This window comes from Condylostylus longicornis, unplaced genomic scaffold (assembly GCF_029603195.1).
Source record: "Condylostylus longicornis isolate FDR11 unplaced genomic scaffold, ASM2960319v2 ptg000013l, whole genome shotgun sequence".
Lineage (NCBI taxonomy): Eukaryota > Metazoa > Arthropoda > Insecta > Diptera > Dolichopodidae > Condylostylus > Condylostylus longicornis.
The window spans coordinates 12,390,270-12,413,179 of record NW_026577982.1 but is presented as its reverse complement, the minus strand read 5'-3'; the positions used below and the strand labels follow the sequence as shown (position 1 = coordinate 12,413,179).

The window sequence follows — 22,910 nt, the reverse complement described above, 5'->3', positions numbered from 1 at the left end:
AGGACTGGAGGGTATCTAGCAAAAGGTCGTATTCTGACCATGCCTGGATAGTCTTCACGGTGGGATTCGAAGTTGGGAATCCCAAACCTTTTAGGAACCCTAAAAGAACAGATTGGGTTAAATTCAGAGCCATCGTGCGGGCCAAGCTCATGGTCATGCCCGATATTAACAACTATATTAAGGAAGTCGAAGAACTTGATGCGCAAATCAGTAGATTTGAGAAAGTCATGGGCGTGGCTTTCAGAGCATCCTGTCCTTTGAAATATTCAAAAAAAAAGTATCCCCCGTGGTGGAACGAAGATTTGAGTAATCTCCGGAAGATTACCAGGGATGTCTTCAATATCTGCTACAAGAATGGGTTCTGGCAACCTTATAAGGAGTGCCTGAGAGAGTATAAAAGGGCTATCCGTTCCGCAAAAAGCCAGGGTTGGAGGGATTTTTGCGGAACTGTAGAATGTACCAGGGATTCTGCCAGATTGAGCAGAGTGCTTTCCAAGGACCATACCAGTCCTTCTTTTCTGAAGGATGAGGGTGGGACATGGACAAAAACGTCTATGGAGACTCTCAATTTACTAGTGGACACGCATTTCCCGGGTAATACCGGGTCGGCTCGGGAGGCTATCCAGTTGGATTCCCTTCCGGGGCAGCCTGTGTCGAGTGAAATGGTTGAAGCTATTATAACGGTGGAGAAGGTTAGCTGGGCGATAGATAACTTCTCTCCATACAAAACGGCGGGGATAGATGAGATATTTCCAGCTATGTTGCAGGAGACGAAGGAACTAATAGTTCCGTGGCTTCTAAAAGTTTTTAGAAGTTGTCTTATCCTTGGATACGTGCCCAAGTCGTGGAGACGTGTAAAAGTTGTTTTCATTCCCAAACCGGGAAGAAGGGGCCATGAGGGCGCCAAAGATTTTCGACCAATTAGTTTGACTTCCTTCGTTCTAAAAGCGCTGGAGCGCGTTCTGGAGCTAGGGCTCAGGAACAGAATGAAGGAAGTTCGACTTTCGCCTTCCCAGCATGCATATTGCGGGGGAAGGTCCACAGACACCGCACTACACGAGGTAGTGAGGACTATCGAACAATCTATCCATTATAAGCAATACACGTTGGCGGCCTTTCTAGACGTGGAAGGGGCTTTCAACAATATTGGTTCGTGGGCCATAGAAAATTCTCTGACTCAGTTGGGGTTGGAAGATGCTTTGGTACGCTGGATATTATCCATGCTGCGGACCAGGATCCTGTATTCGGATCTTGGTGATAGTAGTGTCGCAAGGTACATTAGTAGGGGAACGCCCCAAGGTGGGGTGATTTCGCCACTTTTGTGGCTTGTTGTTATGAACGAGGTTCTACTGCAACTTGAAGAAAGGCGAGTGAGGGCAGTGGCATACGCTGACGACCTAGTAATCCTGGTTTCCGGCTTTGACCTTCCAACAATCAGTGGGGTTTTGGAAGGATCTCTAAATGTGGTGAGCTCTTGGGCTAAAAGATGTGGCCTTGGAGTGAACCCAGCCAAGACGGAACTTGTACTTTTTACGACTAAGACAAAAATCCCGAGCTTTGGACTGCCCCGATTGGGTGGTTTGCGGCTCAGTTTGAGTCCGGCAGTTAAGTATTTGGGAGTCATACTCGACTCTAAACTTAACTGGAAGCTTAACGTGCAAGAGAGGGTGAACAGGGCCTGTACGGCACTTTACACCTGCAAAAAGATGGTCGGCAGGAGGTGGGGGCTGAAACCTAGAATGGTTTTATGGTTATACACGGCCATTGTACGACCTATATTAACTTACGGTTCACTCGTGTGGTGGCCGGCGTTGGGGAAAGCTTACAACTGTACCAAGATCGGTAGGGTACAGAGGGCTGCATGCATAAGCATTACGGGGGCATTGAGATCGACGCCCACGGACGCTATGGATGTACTCCTCCATTTGCTTCCACCAGACATCCATATTAAGAATCTGGCCGCGGCAGGCGCCGTTAGACTCAGAGAAGCTGAGTGCTGGCACGAAAGGCCGTATGGCCACGGCAATGTCCTTCAGTCACTACCGGACGGAGTGGTTGCGGATGCTACAGACTATTGCATCCCTAGACTTGAGCTTGACAAGAAGTTTCGGGTTGAGCTTCCGTCTCGCGGGCAGTGGAAAAGAAATCTTCCACTGCAAGGCTTTGATGTTGCTCTCTTCACTGACGGTTCCAAGGATAGGAATGGGGTCGGTGCTGGAGTATTTTCAGAGACTCAGAACATATCGGAGTCATATCGCCTTCCCAACGGGTCAAGCGTGTTCCAGGCGGAAGTATTCGCCATATGGAAGGCATGCGAAATCCTGGGAAGGGATTTGGTTGTGGCCCGGGAGGTCGCAATTGTGACGGATAGTCAGGCTGCGATTCTGGCTCTAAATTCGCCAAAGATATTCTCAAAGTTGGTAGGGCTTTGCTACGATGAGCTGACGAGATTGTGCAGTCATCATAGTATCACCTTACTCTGGGTTCCGGGACATAGGAACATACCAGGAAACGAGCGGGCTGACGGGCTGGCCAGATGTGGGTCGGCATTGGACGGCTCCAGGGCCGAGCGAGTTCTTGTCCCTATAAACACCATCAAAACTGATATATACCGCTTCCAAGTGGCATGTGCGGACCGCAGGTGGAGGGGCCTGAGCACATGTGCAACGGCTAGGAAGACGTGGCCGAAATACGACCATAAGAAATCAATGAGCCTCCTGGCGATGCCTCGACCGGACATAGCTAAGTTAGTGGCTGTGTACACGGGGCATTGGCCTGTGGGAGATCATGCAGCTAGGCTGGGAATTCCCTTTAATACGTCATGCCGCAGTTGTCGGGAGATAGACAAAAAAGAGACGCTTTTTCACTATCTCTGCGAGTGTCCGGCTCTTCAGGGGGCCAGGTTGTTGTCATTTGGGGAAACGGACATAATGGAACTGGGGAACATTTCTAGTAAAAGTATCGGGGACGTAAATAGGTTCCTTAAAAGAACGGGGTGGCTCTGATCGCTGGCCCTGGACCAACGTACTTTGACAACCGGGTTTCACGAGGCGGTGGTAGCAAAACGGCACGTCAGTGCTAATTGGGGTGTTGGCCAGTCGGGTCGCACCGGCCACTCTAACCAACCAACCAACCAATGGTAAAAAAGTGAATTATGATTAAGTCTTAATAAATGAGATGCTTATAAATAGTAAAAATTTCTTAATTTTATTTAAAACAAATTGTTCAAATTTTTCTATTTACTTATATCTAATTCAAAAGAATAATAAAATCAAATGAAAATGAAGTCAAGAGTAACTATAAATACTGTAATAACCTTGTCCAATGTTATTTTTTTAATAATTGTGTGAATAATCTTGTAATATTATAATTATAATAACCACATACAATGCATTTCTATATAAATATATGAGAATTTCAACCTTTTTATCAAATTTTATTACATTAATAATTTGATCATAACATTTTTCGAGGAAACTTGAATAAGAAAAAAAAAATTTCTTATTTTTTTACAGAGTTTTTTTTTTCACACAAAACAATGAAATGGAAAACCCAATGAAAACAAATAAAGATTAAAATTAACAAGTTCAAATGAAACAAACTATTGTGAATTTTATTTTAATAACGGTGTAATTTTCAAATGGTTCAGAAGAATAGCGGTATTTTATTATCATTTACAATGTCATTGGGAATACCTCGAGATCGTTATATTATTCACAAAGGTAATTTTTTTTTTATGTTATAATTTAATTGATTAATTTCTTTTAATTTTATTAAAATTAATTCACAAAATATTATAGAGACATACCTCATCTGGAAAATCTCCTAAATGACGAACATCTTCTGTTTCTAAACGTTCTTCGATTTCTTCATGTGAAACAATATGTTTATTATCAATTTCACGTACAAGTCCATCTTCTTGACGTGGTGTAAGTACAAGACCATCATCATCAACTTCATCAGTTTTTAAAACAATAGAACTACCAGGTTCTACTTTTGACCATTTTTTTCGTCGTGTTTTATTTAATGAAGCTTTTGAATCTTCAATTGGTTGTAAAATTTCATTATCAATTTCTTTTGTTTTATTATTTTCAGAATTAGGTGATCCAAAATTAACACGCTTAACAATATGAAAAAGAAATAAAATTGTAATATGAAAATGGTTTTTTTTTTTTCCAAAATATTTAGAATTTATTTTTTACCTCAGTTGTTTCTGATTCTTTTTTATCTGTATCCTCGGTTGTATTTGTTGAAACCATTGGTCCTGAATCATCAACAACTTTACCATCTTCAAGTACAACTTGTCGTTTAACTCGTGTTTCTATTTGACGTGTCGTTGTTAATTCTGTTTTTTTCTTTGTCACCCATTCCTCTACAAAAAAAAAAACCAAATGAAAATTAATTAAAAATCAATTAAAATTTAAATTATTTAATTGTTCTAAGAAAATGCAATAAAATATTTAAAGAGGATTTTTTTTTAACCTAACCCAACCTAAATTTTAATTTAAATCAAGTACATTTGAACTAAAAATTAGATTCCAAAATAATTTTCATACAAATATTGTGAATTAGCAATTTCATACAATAAAAGTGTTCTCCCAAAAGTATGCAAGCAAGATCATTAACCTTTTGTTCTCAATATTTTTGTAAGTACAATGTAGTATTCAACAATCAAGGTTATTTAAAATGTCTAAAATAAATGGTAGATAAAAAAAATCTTACTGCCTTCTTATATTACATAATAACCTCATAAATTAAATTAAAATATAAATTACAATATTATTTATCTGTTATCTGAACTTATGCTCTTTTTCTTTAATACATACATGAATACGTAACGGAAAAAGTATATACTATGTCTAATATTTTTTATATTTTATTTTTTAATTGGTAGGCACGACAACTTAAATTTTAACCATAAGAACACTGAATAAACCGCATAGCAATTGTTATGAGTATTATTAAATGCGTTTAAAACCTTTAATATGAAAACTTGTTTTACATACATATACGCTCTAATTGTTATTAATACCAAATTGTTAAATGGTTTTGTAAAATCGTATTGCAAAAGAAGACGATCAGTATAAATTGTGTTGCGAAAAAGATAAAATCTTTAAAAGTTCCTCCTCTAATTTACATATTTACCTATTTTCTATTTCATTTAAAATGCTAGGAAAAAATGAAAAAATATTTTGCATATTTTCGATTTTAATTAGTTTCGAAATGATAATGTTACATAAAAATGTTTGTTTTGGAAAATCTTTAACTAATTCAAATATTAATTCCACAATAATAACAAAAACGTATTACAAAGACACAGCGATAAATTCAAAAAAATTTTATGGTTTACCAAATACCAATCAATTGGTAAAGAATAATTCAATTTCTTCCAGAACTGTTAAAGGATTTTTAAATATTTTTGATGTAATTGTTTTTGATAATGTACAATGTACAACAAATACTACAGACAATATATTAAATGGAACTTGTTATAGTAAAAAAGAATGTCAAAAAATGGGTGGTTTAAATATGGGTAGTTGTGCGGATGGTAATGGAGTATGTTGTGTTTGTATGATGTTATAATAGAATATATATTGTGTTTGCATAAAAATATTAAAATTTTATAGTTAAATATAACTGCGGTTCATTTTCTATGGCAACTGTAAGCTATTTTCAAAATATTGAATATCCACAACCATCATTAGAATCTATAGTTTGTACATTCACAATAGCTTTAAATGAAAATATACAACAAATTCTTTTGGAGTTCCTTATATTTGAGGTATATACTATCTGTTATACAAGTTTGTTTTTTTATATTATATATTGTAATATTTTTATTGAATATCTTTTTATGTATATAAAGCTGAGACGTCCAACAGATGGCAATTGTGATGATGATGAATTTTTAGTTACTGGACAAAATAGAAATTTCATAGTGCCTCTATTATGTGGAATTAATACTGGTCAACATAGTATGTGAAAATTTTAAAATTCCTTATTTGAAACCAAATTTTCTAAAGTTAAAATTAATATAAGCCCTATTTGCTCAAAATAGTTAATCACAAATAATTTAAATCTAATTCACAAAAAAATAATTAAAATTTTCAATTTTAAAGTGTTCATAGATGTTGATAAATCACCAACAAAAATTATTCATTTGTCTATTTATGGAAAGTTGCCGTACCAGAGAACTTTTAATATAAAAGTCACACAGGTATTTATTTTCTTATACTTATATGTATTCATAATTCTTTACAAATCCTAAATTAATTATTTGTGCTAATAATATTCAGGTTCAGAACCGTATTACATCAAAAGGATGCTTACAATATTTCAGTGGAAGAAATGGTATTATTAAAAGTTTTAATTATGATGTAGTAGGAGATACTGTTGATTCAAAAGAAGAAGCAAGTTATTTTGTAAGCAATTATAATATTGATTGATACATGGTATTAAAAATTCAAATTATAACAAATATTGTAGAATAATCTTAACTATGCTATATGCATTGAAAGAGAGGAAAATATGTGCAGTATTACTTATACTAATGTAATAAATGATGAGATGTCAGATTTCAGTATAGTAAATGTTGACACTTGTTCGTAATTTTATAATAATTATTTTGCTTATATAAATATAAGTAAAGGATATTCATTGTATCTGTTATACTGTATTCTGAGATTTTATTATTTGCATTTTAACAAGGTAATAAATAAATTATATGGGGTATTTGAAGTTATTGTTGAATATCTTCCAATAATCAAAATACTTTGCATTTATAAATGCGTTTTGTACTTATAATAACTTTATGAAAAAAAACGCTTATAGGATATATTAGCAATAAGTACAAGGATTCCTGATATAGAAAAATTAATGTTAGAATTCCTAGTACAGCAAGACAATGAATATTCTTAAATATCAAAATAGAACCTAAATTGATGACGTATTCAATGCAATATTTTATGTTTTATATAGATAAAAATTCACCATCTTTTGTAAATTATTGTCCAGATGATTTCTTAGCTATAAATGGTGATCGTTTATGTGGAGAAATATTAAGTGATACAATTGCTTCAAAATCAATATATGATGATGCTGATAACCCTCATTCAATAACAGATTATGGAACGGGACCAATTATTTTATCATTTAAGAGTGACAATATGTACGTTGGTAGAGGTTTTAAAATCCATTATGAACAAAATTTTTGTAACTAATAATCAAAAATTATTTGAAATAAAAAATTTTATATGTAATTTTTTTTATCACGGTTGTTAATTTTTTTTCGTTATGGAAAACTGTCAGAGGCAAAAAGACTTACAAAAAATATAAAATTTAAATAAATACAAAATTTACCTTCTTTGGTTATTGGCTTGGCATCATCATCATAATCCTCATTATCAGCATCAACCTGTGAAGAATCATAATCATAAAAATTTATCCTTGTTACATGACGAGTGTATTCCTTAGTTTTATCATCATTGTAATTGGAAATGTCATCATAATATTTTTGATTATTTGTTGATAAATTATTAATATTTTTTGGTTTATTATGATAATAATAAAAGCTTTGATCTTTTTGTCGGGGTGGTTTTGGAACATAATTTGGTAAATAATCAAAATCAAAAGTAACATTATGTGATTTACGATTATATGATCGTGTCGAAGTTTCTTGATTATGATTTGTTCCATAACTATTAGTATTATTGATATTATTTGATTTTTTTGAATTCGATAAATAATTATTATTCTTAGATGGTAAATTATATTTATAATTATATTTTTCATGACTAGAATTACTTGGTAACTCATCAATATCTTGATAAGATTCCCGTTCAACATATACATGAGAAATTGATTGATGAGGACGTTGATTGAAATTATTTGTAGAAGTTGGTATATTTTTTCGATCATATTCTTTAAAATGATCATAATATAAATTTCTATTTTTATTTATATTATAAGAATTCTCATAATAACTTTTATTTTTATTATTATTTTGAAAATTTAACTTGTTTCCATTATGTTGAACTTGATTATTAGTTGTAGGTATCACAAATGTGTCAGCAGTGGATGTTAATACAGTTTTATTTCCACATATTTCAGTAGTTTCATCACAGCCATTTTGATTTGGAGATGGCTTCAATAATAAAATTACGACCATTCGATCATAATTTTAATCGATTATTATAAGCTCAGTAAATTATAAATTTAAAACACTATTTATAATGCTGTTACAGTTTTAATTTGTCAGAGTTTGTGACGCAAAGCCATTTTTTTTTAAATCTTATTAAATTTTATCATTTTGAGTTTTTTTAATTTATTCATTTTGATGTTATTTTTGATTTCAAAAGCTCAAACATTTTAAAATACAATCAAACACTTAATTCCATTAAGGATAAGATATTCAAATCCTTTAAATATAAACTGCAAATTACTACAAACTTTCATATTATTTATTTTAAAAGTTCAAGTTTAGAAGTAATGTAAATGTACGTTAGTATATGTAATTTTCTTATGATTTTATGAAACTCTTTTTTTTCTGATTTTAAATTAAAAATGTTTTTCAAAAGAGAATTGCTTATAAGGTCAAGGACAAAAAATTTCAAAACATTAAAATCAAGAACATTGATCGTAAAATTTTTACAAACAATTTTTATAACCCTCAATTTAGCTTTAAAAGTAGTTTATTTCTTAAAATTAATTATAAAGCTTACGATTAACTCACACGCAACAAGTGTAATATGATTGAAAATATCAAAATACGTAATAAAATGTACTCTTGAATTTTGTATTCACATAAAACAAGAAGTGCGAATGAACATAAACAAATTTTTAAATATATGTACACAAATCTGTTACTGCATAAGCTTCGTAAAATATAATGATCTTAAAATTATTAAGCCAGTCAGCAAATACCAAAAGAAAATAATTGTCACTACCACCGATCAAAAATAAATTTGAATCAACTGAATGGTTTGTAAAGTAGCACATTTCACTTAAAAAAATAGAAATACTGTTTTTTTTTTTAAATAATATTCTGTTTACATAATAGCTAGACGGGATTTATTTATATGTATATTCACATATACGAATTTTTAGTTCAAATGATAATACTAAAATGTATCATCAATAATTCAATGAAAAATTATTGCATACTTTCGGGATAAAAATAGAATAATGTTGGGTTTACGATAAATATTTACATTTTTTCTCGGCAAGATAATACCGTTATGTTTTTGTTTGTTTTTACAGAAATTCTGAAAGGAATTTGCGATTTCGTAAAAACAATCTGTAAAATTTCGAAACTATTGTAAGATTTTCTGAAAAGCGAAATTGAAAAACCTTCTCAAAAAAAAAAAAAATAGGTTTTTCACAAACATTCAGTTTAATATGAAATTTTAAATTTCTACCTTAAAATGTGTAGAACATTCTTTAAAGAAAATAGGCGGTCGTACAGCCGCTAGGGCTTAATTAATAAGCATATTTTTTTCTGCACTAAAAACTGCTTGCTCTTATTATTTTTAGCTTGAATATGATTTCTGCATTTGATTTTTTGTTTTGCACGAATTGTAAATATATGTATATTGTTGTACATATTTAATACCTTATCATTTTAATTTTTCAAGTTAACGAACGTGATTGCTATAAAATAAAAAAACGAATATTAATGAATAGATAAGTTGAGATGAATAAAACTTATAATATTATATGTGGTACACAAAATTCCATATACCTACATATTTAGAATTTAGAAATTATATAAATCAGTGTAATTTTAAAACTATAAGTGAATTATATAGCTTTGAATTCCTACAAATTAATTATACAAATATGGCGGCTTAAAAATTTACTTGCACATTACATCATTATTTAATTTTAATTATAATTATAAAGAAGTTAAGCAATTTAATTAATGCAAACTCTTAATAAAAAAATTATTTGAATTAAGTAATTTTGTGTATGAAAAATGCTTTGTTTCTACAATAAAAATTGTTTGCTCCAATTTTAATTATTTGAAATTAAAAATTTATATACCAAAAATAAATATTAGTTTACTAAAACAAAAAAAAAAATTTGTTTTTTTTTTCGATTATAGCAAATATTGTTTGAATTTAATTAAACGTTTTCTTATTCAAATTGAAAATTGTAATTAAAATCCAATGCAATGTTCTCGAGAATCAATAAAAAAAAATTTCTTTACTAGATAACGGTGCTATAAATTTTATTTAAAAATAAATTTTAAATGGTTTATGTGTGGCATTCTTCTGTATTTTTTTAGCCAAAAATAAATACAAAATTTATTACGATTTAATTTCCGACCTTAAAAAATAAATATTAAATAGTTTCTATTGTTTCAGATCAATTACACTAGTTCGGAATTTAAAATTAATTTTTTTTTACTCTACGTACGTAATAAGAAGATTTTTAATTTCTCTCTTCTTTTTCTAACTAAACTCAAGAAACTGTTATTCATAAAATATACATACACTTATTTGTTGTTGAGTATCTCTTAACATATACTATTTTACTTCAGATATTTTTGTAAATGTAGTTGTACGGGTATAATAATAAAAGTCAGAGAGAAAAAGTTCTTTTGTGTAATTTAATTTCGACTATTAAGTAAAGAACATTCGTTGTGCTTGCTGGCTGTTATTAAAACGAGTATTAAATGAAAAAAAATTCGCCGTAACTCTACCTAAATACATTTACAATATTTTATTATTATTGTATTATTATTTTTATTCTCCAAATTTAACTATGATCACTGATTGAATTGATCAGTCAGAAAGAAGTCGTTCATTGCAAATAACCGATAAAATAATTAATGTCGGACAAAATATATTTTTTTAATGTAAATGCATATACCTATAAACCTACTCTTCTTTTGAGCGATGAACTAATAAAATAAAATAAAAAAACACACAACAAACTGATAAAGTTTAAGTAGGTTTCATGTGATAAAGTAAAAACAAAAAAAAAATATTTATTTGAGTTTTACAATAAACAATTCAAATATAATATAAAAGTGAAAAGTAATAAAAAAAATGAAATTTGCTGAGCATTTAGCGGCACATTTAACACCAGAATGGCATAAGCAATATATTAATTATGAGGAAATGAAAGCAATGCTATATCAAGCTTCAGAGCAAGCACCATCAGCTGAAAATGTTGACGATGAAATTTTACAAAGACATTTTGCTAATTTCGATGAAAATTTTTTTCATTTTTGTGATCAAGAATTGAAAAAAATTAATACGTTTTTTTCAGAAAAATTAGCGGAGGCAACAAGAAAATTTGCAACATTAACAACAGAATTAAGAGCATCAATTGAATCAGCACAAAGGGCTAATAAAAAAGCAAAAGATCCAAATAAATTTGAGTTGCCAAGAAGGAAAATTCAAGAATTTAAATTAGCATTCAGTGAATTTTATTTAAGTTTAATTTTATTACAAAATTATCAAAATTTAAATCATACCGGTTTCAGGAAAATTTTAAAAAAACATGATAAACTTTTAAGAGTTGATAGAGGAGAACGTTGGCGTAAAGAACATGTTGAAACATCTCATTTCTTTTTATGTAAAGATATTGATAATATTATAAATGAAACAGAAAGTGTTGTAACAAATGAACTCGAAGGTGGAGATCGTCAAAGAGCTATGAAAAGGCTTAGGGTACCGCCATTAGGTGAAAAACAAAGTCCATGGACAACATTTAAAGTTGGATTATTTTCAGGAAGTTTCATTGTGTTATTAATGGCTGTAGTATTATCTGCTAATTTTCAATCTTTAACAGCTGATGATCTTAAATTAGCATTGAGATTATATCGTGGACCTTTACTTGTAATTGAATTTGTTTTTTTGATTGGTTTAAACGTTTATGGTTGGCGATCGTCTGGTGTTAATCATGTTTTAATTTTTGAACTTAATCCTCGAAGTCATCTATCAGAACAACATCTAATTGAATTAGCTGCCATTTTTGGTGTTATTTGGACTTTAAGTGTTTTAAGTTTTTTGTACAGTCAAAGTCTTAGTATACCATTGTATGTGAATCCATTAATGTTAACAATGGTAATGATAATATTTTTAGTAAATCCATTTAAAGTACTTTATTATGATTCACGTTGGTGGCTATTAAGAATAACATGGAGAATGGTTGCAGCTCCATTTTATCATGTAAATTTTGCTGATTTCTGGTTGGCTGATCAATGGAATTCACTAGTAAATGGCTTATTAGATTTTGAATTTTTACTTTGTTTTTATTTAATTAATACAGATTGGGTATTTGTTCATAATTATTCATCTTGTTTGGAAAATGATTTTATAATAAGACCAATTGTCAACTGTCTACCAGCATGGTTTCGTTTTGCACAATGTTTACGGCGTTATCGCGATACAAAAGAAGCTTTTCCACATTTAGTTAATGCTGGGAAATATTCAACAACATTTTTAGTTGTAATTTCAGCTACACTTCGAAGCTATAATGCACAGTATTATTCGAGTGCCTATGAAAATCCATTCACTTGGATTTGGATACTTATGGCAACAATTTCATCAACATATGCATATCTTTGGGATATTAAAATGGATTGGGGTTTATTTGATAAAAATGCTGGTGAAAATAAATTTTTAAGAGAAAATATTGTTTATAATTCTAGCTATTATTATTTTGCAATTATTGAAGATTTATTTGCAAGATTCATATGGATAATATCATTTTATTTAACAGAAATGAAATATATAACTGGTGATGTTATGGGAACAATAACATCAATATTAGAAGTTTTTCGACGTTTCATATGGAATTTTTTCCGTTTAGAAAATGAACATCTTAATAATTGTGGTAAATTTAGAGCAGTTAGAGATATTTCAATTGCACCAATTGATTCATCTGATCAAACAATGATATTAAGAATGATGGATGAAGAAAATGGTGTTATAAATCGTTATACTGATTCAAATCGACCTAAGGTTAGAAAAACAAAAGATCCAGAGAAAAAAAGTTTACTTGGTCATAAAAATCGTTTATTAATGGATTTAGCTGCTGATGTTAATGGATCAAAAAATATTTAAAATTTTTTTATCCATTGTTAAAAAAATAAATAATTGTAAAGTGATAAAAAAAAACATGAAACCGAATGGTGCAAAGTACTTAATTAAAAATAATTTTTTTTTATTTTCTACAAATTATGATGTACTAATAAATATTAAAAAATTTAATCGAAAATGTGCAAAATTTTAGAAAAAAAAAAACGAAAAATAAAATAAAATACACCAGCTTTTTTGTTTTTCTCATTACAATTTATGAAAAATGAGTTGCCGCTGTTGTTTTTTGTTCTTTTTAAATGGTGTACTTAGTTTGCTATTCATAGTTATAAATTTCCTTAAAACACTTAATTTTTAATACAAATATCACATTTAAAAAGATTTTTAAAACAAAATCCAAAAAATTTCCTTCACAATGCAAGTGGTGGTTTTTTTTCATTATCTATATCAACAAATTCTACTCATACATTGTATGTTTACTTTTACTATTATAAAGTTATGTATATGGAAATATAGATGTACATACATTTGGTACATACAAACATTTGAATACACATAATGTGTTGTAAGAAATTTTTCATTATGTTATACATACATATGGGATTTTGTAAGACACATAAATAAAACTTTCATTTATTTTTAATTATACACGCTTATGGCACCATATTTCCATTGTTTTTAATAGCTTGTACTTTACCTGCAATGGAAACTATATGTAAAATATAAGATTTGTTGAGAAAAAAATATTGAAATCCCTTTAAATTTTAATGGATTTTTAAATATTTATTGTTTAAAAAAAAAAAATAATTTTAGTATACATAGATATTTCCTAATAATTTTTAGTGTAAATATAAAATATTTGGAAGATTCAGACAAAAAAATTTACTAAAAAATTTTTGTTATTTATATATTACATGGAAAATATGGTGTTCGAATTTGTATAGAAATTTTTTAAACATATTTAGAATAAACTGTAAGAAGTAAGAGTTATGAATAGAGTTTGTTAATCTCTTTTTAATGCTGAATTTATAGGACTAAATTGGTTCCGTTTAGGAGTAATTACAAACTTACATCTAGCTAAAATTTACATCTTTTGATTATAGTAGAAAAATAAAGGCTGTGGTAACAGTACAGGCACATAAAAAAGATATGAAACATTGAAGACAATATTGCATTTGACTTTTTATATTAAAAATGTGGAGAGCATTTTTGTTTTAATCTGCTGAGTAAATTAGATGTGTAAAAAGACTTCTAAAATTTTATTTAGAATTTTCACAGTGCATGTCTGAATTATCGAAAATCCCCTATATCTACATTTAAAAAACTCAAAATTCGAACATATCATTCAAGTACATCACTCCCTTGTTTCTCTTAAGAAAATCATTAACAAAATTTAAGAAAATTAGATTATTATAAAGTTATAATTGACATTTTTCCCTACATATTTATATATATAATTATTTTATTTATTTTAAAATAATTTTTAAAATTTGGGTTCTTTTTGTATTTTTAAATTGTGTAGAAAAAACAACACAAAAAAACCTTCTCTGAATTTACTTTTAATGTACAAAAGATGCAAAAAAAGTTTTTCATTTAGCATAAATCACTTAAATTTTTTTCTTTTTTTTTAATTTGTGCTTACTCTGAATTATTTTATACTGTACATACATACATACATATACAAACAAACATAGATATTGTTGTAATTCTAACGATAAAAATGCATATTATGTAACACTAATTTTTTTCTCTTTCTTTCTTCCTGCTCTTAAACATTGCACTTACATACAAACATATTTGTACATTTTTATATATTTTATTATTATGGTATTTAATCAAGTGCAAAAAAATGTTTTAACAAGGAAAGTAAAAGTTTTCAACGTTTTTATATTTTTTGTAATTTTTTACAAGTTGATTTTTATTCAAACTTCATTTTTTTTTTTTCTCTAACTTACATACTGTACGTATATATGTATGTATATTCATGCATACGGGTATATTTACTTTAATTTCAACATTATGTAAGCTTTGTAATCTGATAGCATATTTTTATATGTACTTATATACAAACACAAACATTTAATGTAAATTTTCACAATAAGAAACACTATAAGCCTTACATTATATTTAAAATTCACTTTTATAAATTCTAACCGCACGAAAATTTTTATAATAATTGCAATCAAATTCAAAAGAATATAAGTGTAACTCTGAATATATAAAATGAAGAATTTAATTTAAATATTTGCAATTTATAAAAATACTTTTAATTATTATATGAAAAAACTCTTTTTAATTTTATTCAATTTTTATTTTACAAATTTTAAAATTAATTTATAATATTGCAGTTTAATAATTTTTAAGAGTAATTCATAGAAGAACACCACCTCAAATAATATAAGCAATTTAATTTACATATTTTACTTTTTAAATTTCTTAAAAATATTTATTTAACACTTAGATTTATGTAGTGCTAATAACGGTCTACATTATTATATTAAAAGAGTCCGTTCCGATATATTATAATTTTTTTTATTTAAAATTTAAAATAACAATTTTATATTATTTTATTGCAATATTTAAAAAAAAAACGTATTACACAATTTACTAAACTTTTATATATATACGTAGATTCTTTTCGCTTTTTTTTTATAATAATAATAACAGTAATAATAATAATAAAACGATAATATTATACAGTTAAACGCGTTCATTCATCAAAGCCTGTTACACCTGAACTGGACAGAAAATTCTATGGCTAACAAAAAACTTTTTGAATTTTTCACACAATATTGTAACAATAAAATGTACATTTCTATACATACATATTATATTTGTATATAATTTATTATATGCATATATGTATGTTTGTATCTATGTATATATATAAGTAGTGAAAAAAATTCGTTTGTCTAATTCGTTTGCGCTTAAAACTTTTTTTTTTATGTAAGTTTCGAATGTATGTAACTAGGTATGTAATTGTATACATTTAAACTTATTTCAGCAACTGTTTAAAATCGCATTCATGCCATCATTACAGACTTTTGAAGGTGTATATATATGTAGTTAAAAGTTAACGGCATATAATAGAAAACGTAAACAGTGCAAATATTTTTTTTTCTATTTTGTGATCGCTTAGGTATTGTTACTTAAAAAAAAATAAAATAAAATATAGTTGATATTATTATAGTTTGTATATAATATTAAAAATAAAAATTAAAAAAAAAAAATTATAAAAAAAAATAACACAACTAAATCTTAGGATACTTTTACAATACTCAAATAAAATTTATAATTAATTAGAATGAAAATAATTTGTACAATTAAATAGAAATTATTATATGTACAATATAGATTAAGTAATTTGAAATACCCTTGCATAAATTAAGGAGAATTTCAAAATATTAAAATCGTGTGTACCAAAGGGCTCGAATTTTGTTTTTGAACATTATAGATTTATTATGGACGATATTCAAGAATTTTAATCATAAAAAAATATTGCAAACCCAGTAGCTGACGGTGTGACTAAGAGAGAGGATAACACACTTCTGTTTGAGCCGAACCATTTCTGTGGAATCGTACCTCATACTGTTTACTGGAAACTAAGAAAAGAATCAGAGAGGAGGCGGTCGAAGCGCTACAGGGTTTTTCCAGGGCTGGGAGACTTCTGTAGCGTTACGACAACCAAGGAACTTCTGAAAAATTTTGACCAGAAGCGATTTAGGAAGATCAGACGGTTGAGAAAAGATCAGCTGGGAATTCTCACTGGGCTCTTGTCTTGAAGCTCCCGCTAATAGGAGAAGTGAAATACTGGAACTTTGCACTCATGTTGCTCAAATTCAAAAGGGGGGAGGCTCGACCGATTATTAGGACATTCTCGTTACTCAGAGGGGAGAGGGCAGAATTTTAATTAAGACAACTGTTAGAATAAATTTTATGTGATTAATTACAGATGTATTCGAAGTTCCAACTAACTTCTTTTTATGGGCAGGTGTATTTGGTAAAGTCTTGCATACATAAAATGTTACATGTTTAAAAGATTAAATATGTTGTTTTAAATGGAGCGCTATATCATAATTCATATACATAATTATTAACGTCATAATATAGTGTCTAACTACTCCTTAATTACGGATTGACCAGATCCTATTCAAAAGCCCTTGAAATGATTCAAAAGACTTGAAATATAAGTAATAAATTAGATTCTTGAGAAAAAAAATATCATTACAAATCTCATAAAGTATACAAGCATTTATAAAAAACATTCACTATCAATTTCAGATTAGTATCAAATATTAAACATAAAATATTTTGATATTGTGACACACATGATAGGCATCAATTAAATTATTATGCGATCGATGTATATATGTATGTACATACAATATAAAATTCAATGAATTTTAAAAATTAATAAATTTTCCACCATATTGTTATCACATAATATCGTATACAATAAACAATGGTCAAACAGAATGTATAATAATGTTATTATAGAGATAATGGATTTTGATTTTATTATATAGTTGAATCATTATATTGCAAACGAAAAATATGATATGTGCTATCATTATCTTTATAAAACAAACATACATACATATAACGTATGTACATATAAAATGAAAACTGAGAGAAATAGAAAACAGTTAGTAATATAAGAAAACTGTTAATTTTACATAGATATGTATAAAGAATAAACAAAAAATAAACATAGAGCTATTAAACAAAAAATTTAATTTATTCTACACGAAATGAGACACAAATCACTTACACAGCTTTTACATTATACATATATGTACATACATACAAAACCTTTTATGAATGTACTGACAGTGCTGGCAATTTTATTTATTCTTTCTTCAAAATTAAAGTTTTATATGGATTTTAGGTGCGAATTATTTTATAAGTGCAAATTTAATAATAATAATAAAAAAAAATAATTAAAGATAACGGAATTCACTTTAAAAATATTATACAAAGGTGTCATACGTCCGATAGTCAAACAAAATATAAAAATTGCAATTTTAATGAAAAATTTTAAGGAGTAAATTGAATATAATTTCGATACTTGGTATAATATAAATTGAATCGTACTCAATACAATATTTAAATCAAAGTGCCACCAAGCAAATGAAAACCTATTTCTCCAATAGCCACTCCAGTAACCAATTCTGTTTAAAATGCTCCTTTTACGCTATAAAACGTGCTATATATATATATTTATAGAAAGACAACAAAAATCCAAGAACGCGTCAATATAATTATCGAATAATCATCGAACAAATTTGGCAGGATCGCAAATATCCAAAGAATTACGATTTTATACTGTTAAATCAGCAATTAAAAATTTCTATATGTAGTTATATTTTGTGGTAAAAAGTCACTATTAAGTCGAACGACCATTTTATAATGGTGACATTTAAAAACACACTAAAAAACTTAATTCGTCATATTTATAAATTTGACTAATTTTGAAACTGTCTCTCGTTTTGAAATTTCGATTAAAGCGATAATTTTTACAAGGGGTAGGAATATACATTGGTAAGAAATTTCTCCGGTGAAATAGATGTAATATACCCAAACAAACTTGCGCGCTGACTACCTGAAAGCAATTGTCTATAGTTAAATAGACCACGTCTGCTTAATGCATACTACAAAATATACTATTGAAAATATCTCTATAAATTTACTACAACGTATATATATGTAAACCGTTCTGTATTTATATAATTATTACATTATGTGAATATACCACTATATATATATATATGTATGTATGTATAAAATTTTTATACTTGCATTACATTTTTAACTTTCGATACATAGTATTGTATATAAATTTACTTATTACTTCGTTTTACATATTATTACTATATTTTGCAAAAGAAAACTTGGAAAAAGCTTGGAAAATTAAATTCAATATCATTAGAATTGAGAGGGGGGAGAACTTGAATAGTGGAGTTGTTTTTTGTTTTTTTTTTTTTTTGTTTTATTATGCTGGTGTCATATAGCCCAGTACAGTATTACCATTTATATACGTATAATGATACACATATACATATGTATATACAAATATATATAGTTTTTATTAAATAAAATGCAAGTGCAAGTCATATTGTATTTGAAGCACCCTAATTTATATTTGTACACTTTATTTTATATATATTAATTCTCTTGTATATTTATTTATAGTGAATACATGTAAATATTGCAATATGGGAACAGCATAACTAGCATGATTGTAAACTCTGTACCATATATATTATTGACTTTTATGGAACATAAATGATTTATAAAAAATAAACTATTTTTGTTTAGTGACAATGGATACATTAAATTGTCTTATTTCTACATACCTATCTATTATGTATATATATTGCTCTTATATACAATTAATCTTTTACTTACAAATAACAAAATGCAATTTAATATAAAATCGATTCATAAAATTGTAAATAATCTTACAAGATTTTGGAACAAAATATAAGATGAAAAAAGTTTTGCTTAATAATTTAAGTTTTTTTTTTATAATAGAACTCCGCGCCCCCGTAACACATGTATGTGTACCTACTTAATTTCAATTAGAAGTTTGTGGTTGTTAATTAATATAGCTAGCCTATATTTGCATTTAACGAAATGATGAAAATATTTATAATTTTCTCATATTCATAAATTGGTAATATTTATTTAAAATGCTATTCTTGAATTAAAAACCCATGTTTTAAATTAAAAATGTTAAAAATAATAAAGATGGCGTGATGGATTGAAAACAGCAAGACAGGAAAAGTTTTTAATTAAAATTTAACCTCAAAAAATAATCTGTCAATGTTTGTTTTATTTGAACAAATTAATTTAAAATCAATTAAATTCATATAATAATTAATTTTATTGACAATTATTGAAAATTTAAAAATAGTTTTATAAAATTTTAAAAAAATTAAAAAAAACTATTGACATTTTACATAAAATGAGAAATTTATATTTTGTTTTGGAATAAATGAAAAATTTGAGGACTACAAAGTTTCACGAATCTACCATAGTATATGCAAAGTAAGAAAGAAAAAATATAGATGGGTAGGTCACATACTTAGGAGGGCAGAACAATCCATAGCAAAGCAGGAATTGGAATGGAATCCCCAGGGTAGGAAAAACATCGGCAGGCCTAAGAATACATGGCGAAGAACAATAGAAAAAGAAATAACAGCTGCAGGCAAGACTTGGGCGTTAATAAGATCTATGGCTCAAAATAGAGAGAGATGGAGAGGTTTAATAGAAGCCCTATGCTCCTCAATAGAAGTTTGAAAGGAAAAAAAAAAAAAAAAAAATATGCAAAGTAAGCATTTATAATGAGCACCGGAAAACAAGGGCGCCATTAAAAACCTAAAAAAAGGAAAACTAAATTGAAAAAAAAATTTTAAATTTTTTCTATCACGTGTTTTATGAAAATGATCTAACAATTTCGTGTGAGTGTTTTCGTATATGGTTGCTTACATATTAAAAATTGCTGAAACTGGGTGGTTTTGTAAATATTTAACGTGAATTTTAGAGCAACATTCATAATTTATCATCTTATATGCATTCCAATTGAAAAAAACAAGTGCAAATGTATAAGTCCCTTTAGTAAAGTTTGTAAGATATTGAGTAGTCTCAATATAGTAGGAAATACGGTATTTCTCTGCCGAAATTATCATATTATGCTTCTTACATACATACACACATGACATATACATATATGTATGAATGCATTCGATTCATAACTAATTTATTGGTATACTTTCCTAATACTTCTTACTTAAATTAAATATCATTTTGTATGTAAATCTCGTACCGTACCATATATGTATACTTGTACTTACATACTTTTTAGAAAATTTTCTTTATTAAGAATGTTTACAAATATACAAATTATACGGGTAGTTCGACAAAAAAAGTTGATTAAATTTTAGGAAGACAGGAAAAACCAAATTTGATCAATAATATAAAAGTATCAATTTATTTTATGCATGATGTCATTATCGTACCACCCAAATAATATTTTTTTTCTTTTATATTTTCTTGTCTTAAAACCGAAATAAAAAAAAAAGAATTCGCACAAAAGAATTGTAAAAATATGCAGTGGTGGAAGGTAATCGTTATAGCAGTGTTTATAACATTTTTTGTTTAAAACAAGAATAGGAACCAAAACCATTATTAATTTTTCCAATTACAAAGATGATTTTCCGTAAGGAATACAACTACAAAATATAAATTCATTTAAAATTTAGGAGATGGATGTATAATACTTACATTTTCTTTGGAATCTAACTGTAATCCCTCAAACTTCTTGAGAGATAATATATTTTTTTCGTCATCATTTTTAATAGATGTTTCTGTTAATGGCACAGGTAGTGGTGACGAATAATTTTTAATTGTGCTTTGATCGTTCATCATCTTAATAGCCACACTTTTTCACATCATAATGAAAAAATCTAAAAATAGAATTTTATTTAAATTTTAGTTATTTTTAAATTTTTATTAATAATGCAAAAAAACAAATTATAAAAAAAAACAGAAATATATTTGACAAATAACATAAAGAATTCGTTCTAAAGAAAAAAAATCCGATTATCAACAAAGATTCATGCTGATCGTGTTCTTAGTTCCATTCAAAAATGTTATGTTATTTCTAAAAATTTAAATGAGTTCAAGTACTAATAATGGAAAAACACAATATACGAGTATGTGATTCATTTCCCCATACTCGTATAGTTTAAGCAAAATCTTAAAATCAATCATTAATAATTTTCATTCTCAGCATAAAAAACCGTTGCCTTAAGTTATTTATAAATCAAGATAAACTTGTTATAATTATTAAAATTTAATAAATCAAAACAAATAAATTTTTACTCATAATATAATTGTATACACAGGGTGTCCGAGCCTCAACAGTACTCCCTCGGTTGGCAGTAGGGTGATAAAATGACTCCAGACGAACATGAAACACCTATTGACATTTTGCTTTTTAGGCCCTCCTTCTCGAACTACGAGGCCTCAAAGTTTAAACTTCTGAAAACCGTTTAATTCTTATTTTTTTATTAATAACTTGGGAAATATAAGAAATAAAGCCAACAAAGTTTCATGAACATCTGCCCATAAACGAAAACTTAAAATTACATTTGATATTGATTACAAATTTTTATAAATAAGATTACACATTTGATACTAATTTTTGAGAACATTATGTTATGTTATTAATCTAACTGGGCGAGTGCTGTTGAGTGTCGGACACCCTGTATTGGAAACTTGAATTTATTTAATTCAAATGTTTTGTTTCATTTATGAATGGTGACAGAAAAATGAAAAATTTTAAAGTGAATTGAAATCTCCTACATTGGGAAAAAAAACCACAAATTTATTTTTTTTATTTTTTTAAAAAAATTAAAAATTATTGGTATTTAATATTGTTTATCCTTTTCTATAAAATATTTAATCAAACCAATTATACATACAATATCAAATTGTTACAAGCCATTTGTATAATGAATGTGAAGTAAATAATTGAACATTAAATGAAATAAATGAATTTATAAAATAATAGTAATTTAACATAGGTATACTACCGCTGCCATTAATAGTACACGAGAGTATAACGTGCATAATGAAAATAAAAACAAAGAAACTATGCACGTAAACTATTGTAACTAAAATATCCAGAAGAAAAGCAAAATTTAACAATATGTGCTCCTAAACATATGCAAAAAAAATATCAGTGTAAGTGAAATTTTTGTTTACCTGTGGTATATGCAATACGTACTCTTTGTTACATTATTATTATCGTACAATTCCAACAACAAACAATAAAATATTTTATTTATGCAATAA

The 22,910-nt window shown here is 27.8% G+C and overlaps 3 protein-coding genes across 3 annotated transcripts in view; 2 read left to right on the top strand and 1 right to left on the bottom strand.

Annotated features, from left to right (window-relative positions):
• Nucleotides 1-22,910, bottom strand: part of LOC129605637 (probable WRKY transcription factor protein 1) — a 44,456-nt gene that overhangs the window by 11,735 nt on the left and 9,811 nt on the right. The window contains exons 2-5 of the mRNA XM_055515526.1: nucleotides 21,336-21,517; nucleotides 7,360-7,414; nucleotides 4,203-4,372; nucleotides 3,809-4,120 (exon numbers count right to left, since the gene is read on the bottom strand). Coding sequence (XP_055371501.1) covers nucleotides 3,809-4,120; nucleotides 4,203-4,372; nucleotides 7,360-7,414; nucleotides 21,336-21,479 — 681 coding nt within the window. The 5' untranslated portion in view covers nucleotides 21,480-21,517. The remainder of the gene's footprint in view (nucleotides 1-3,808; nucleotides 4,121-4,202; nucleotides 4,373-7,359; nucleotides 7,415-21,335; nucleotides 21,518-22,910) is intronic.
• On the top strand, nucleotides 5,439-7,259 carry LOC129605639 (uncharacterized). Its single transcript, XM_055515528.1, has 6 exons — nucleotides 5,439-5,782; nucleotides 5,867-5,975; nucleotides 6,120-6,217; nucleotides 6,297-6,422; nucleotides 6,487-6,601; nucleotides 6,979-7,259. The coding sequence occupies exons 1-6, from the start codon at nucleotides 5,654-5,656 to the stop codon at nucleotides 7,218-7,220; spliced, it is 819 nt and encodes a 272-aa protein (XP_055371503.1). The 5' UTR covers nucleotides 5,439-5,653; the 3' UTR covers nucleotides 7,221-7,259.
• Nucleotides 10,623-13,281, top strand: LOC129605638 (xenotropic and polytropic retrovirus receptor 1-like). The gene has a single exon (XM_055515527.1). It carries the CDS (start codon nucleotides 11,052-11,054, stop codon nucleotides 13,074-13,076), a length of 2,025 nt encoding a protein of 674 aa, XP_055371502.1. The 5' UTR covers nucleotides 10,623-11,051; the 3' UTR covers nucleotides 13,077-13,281.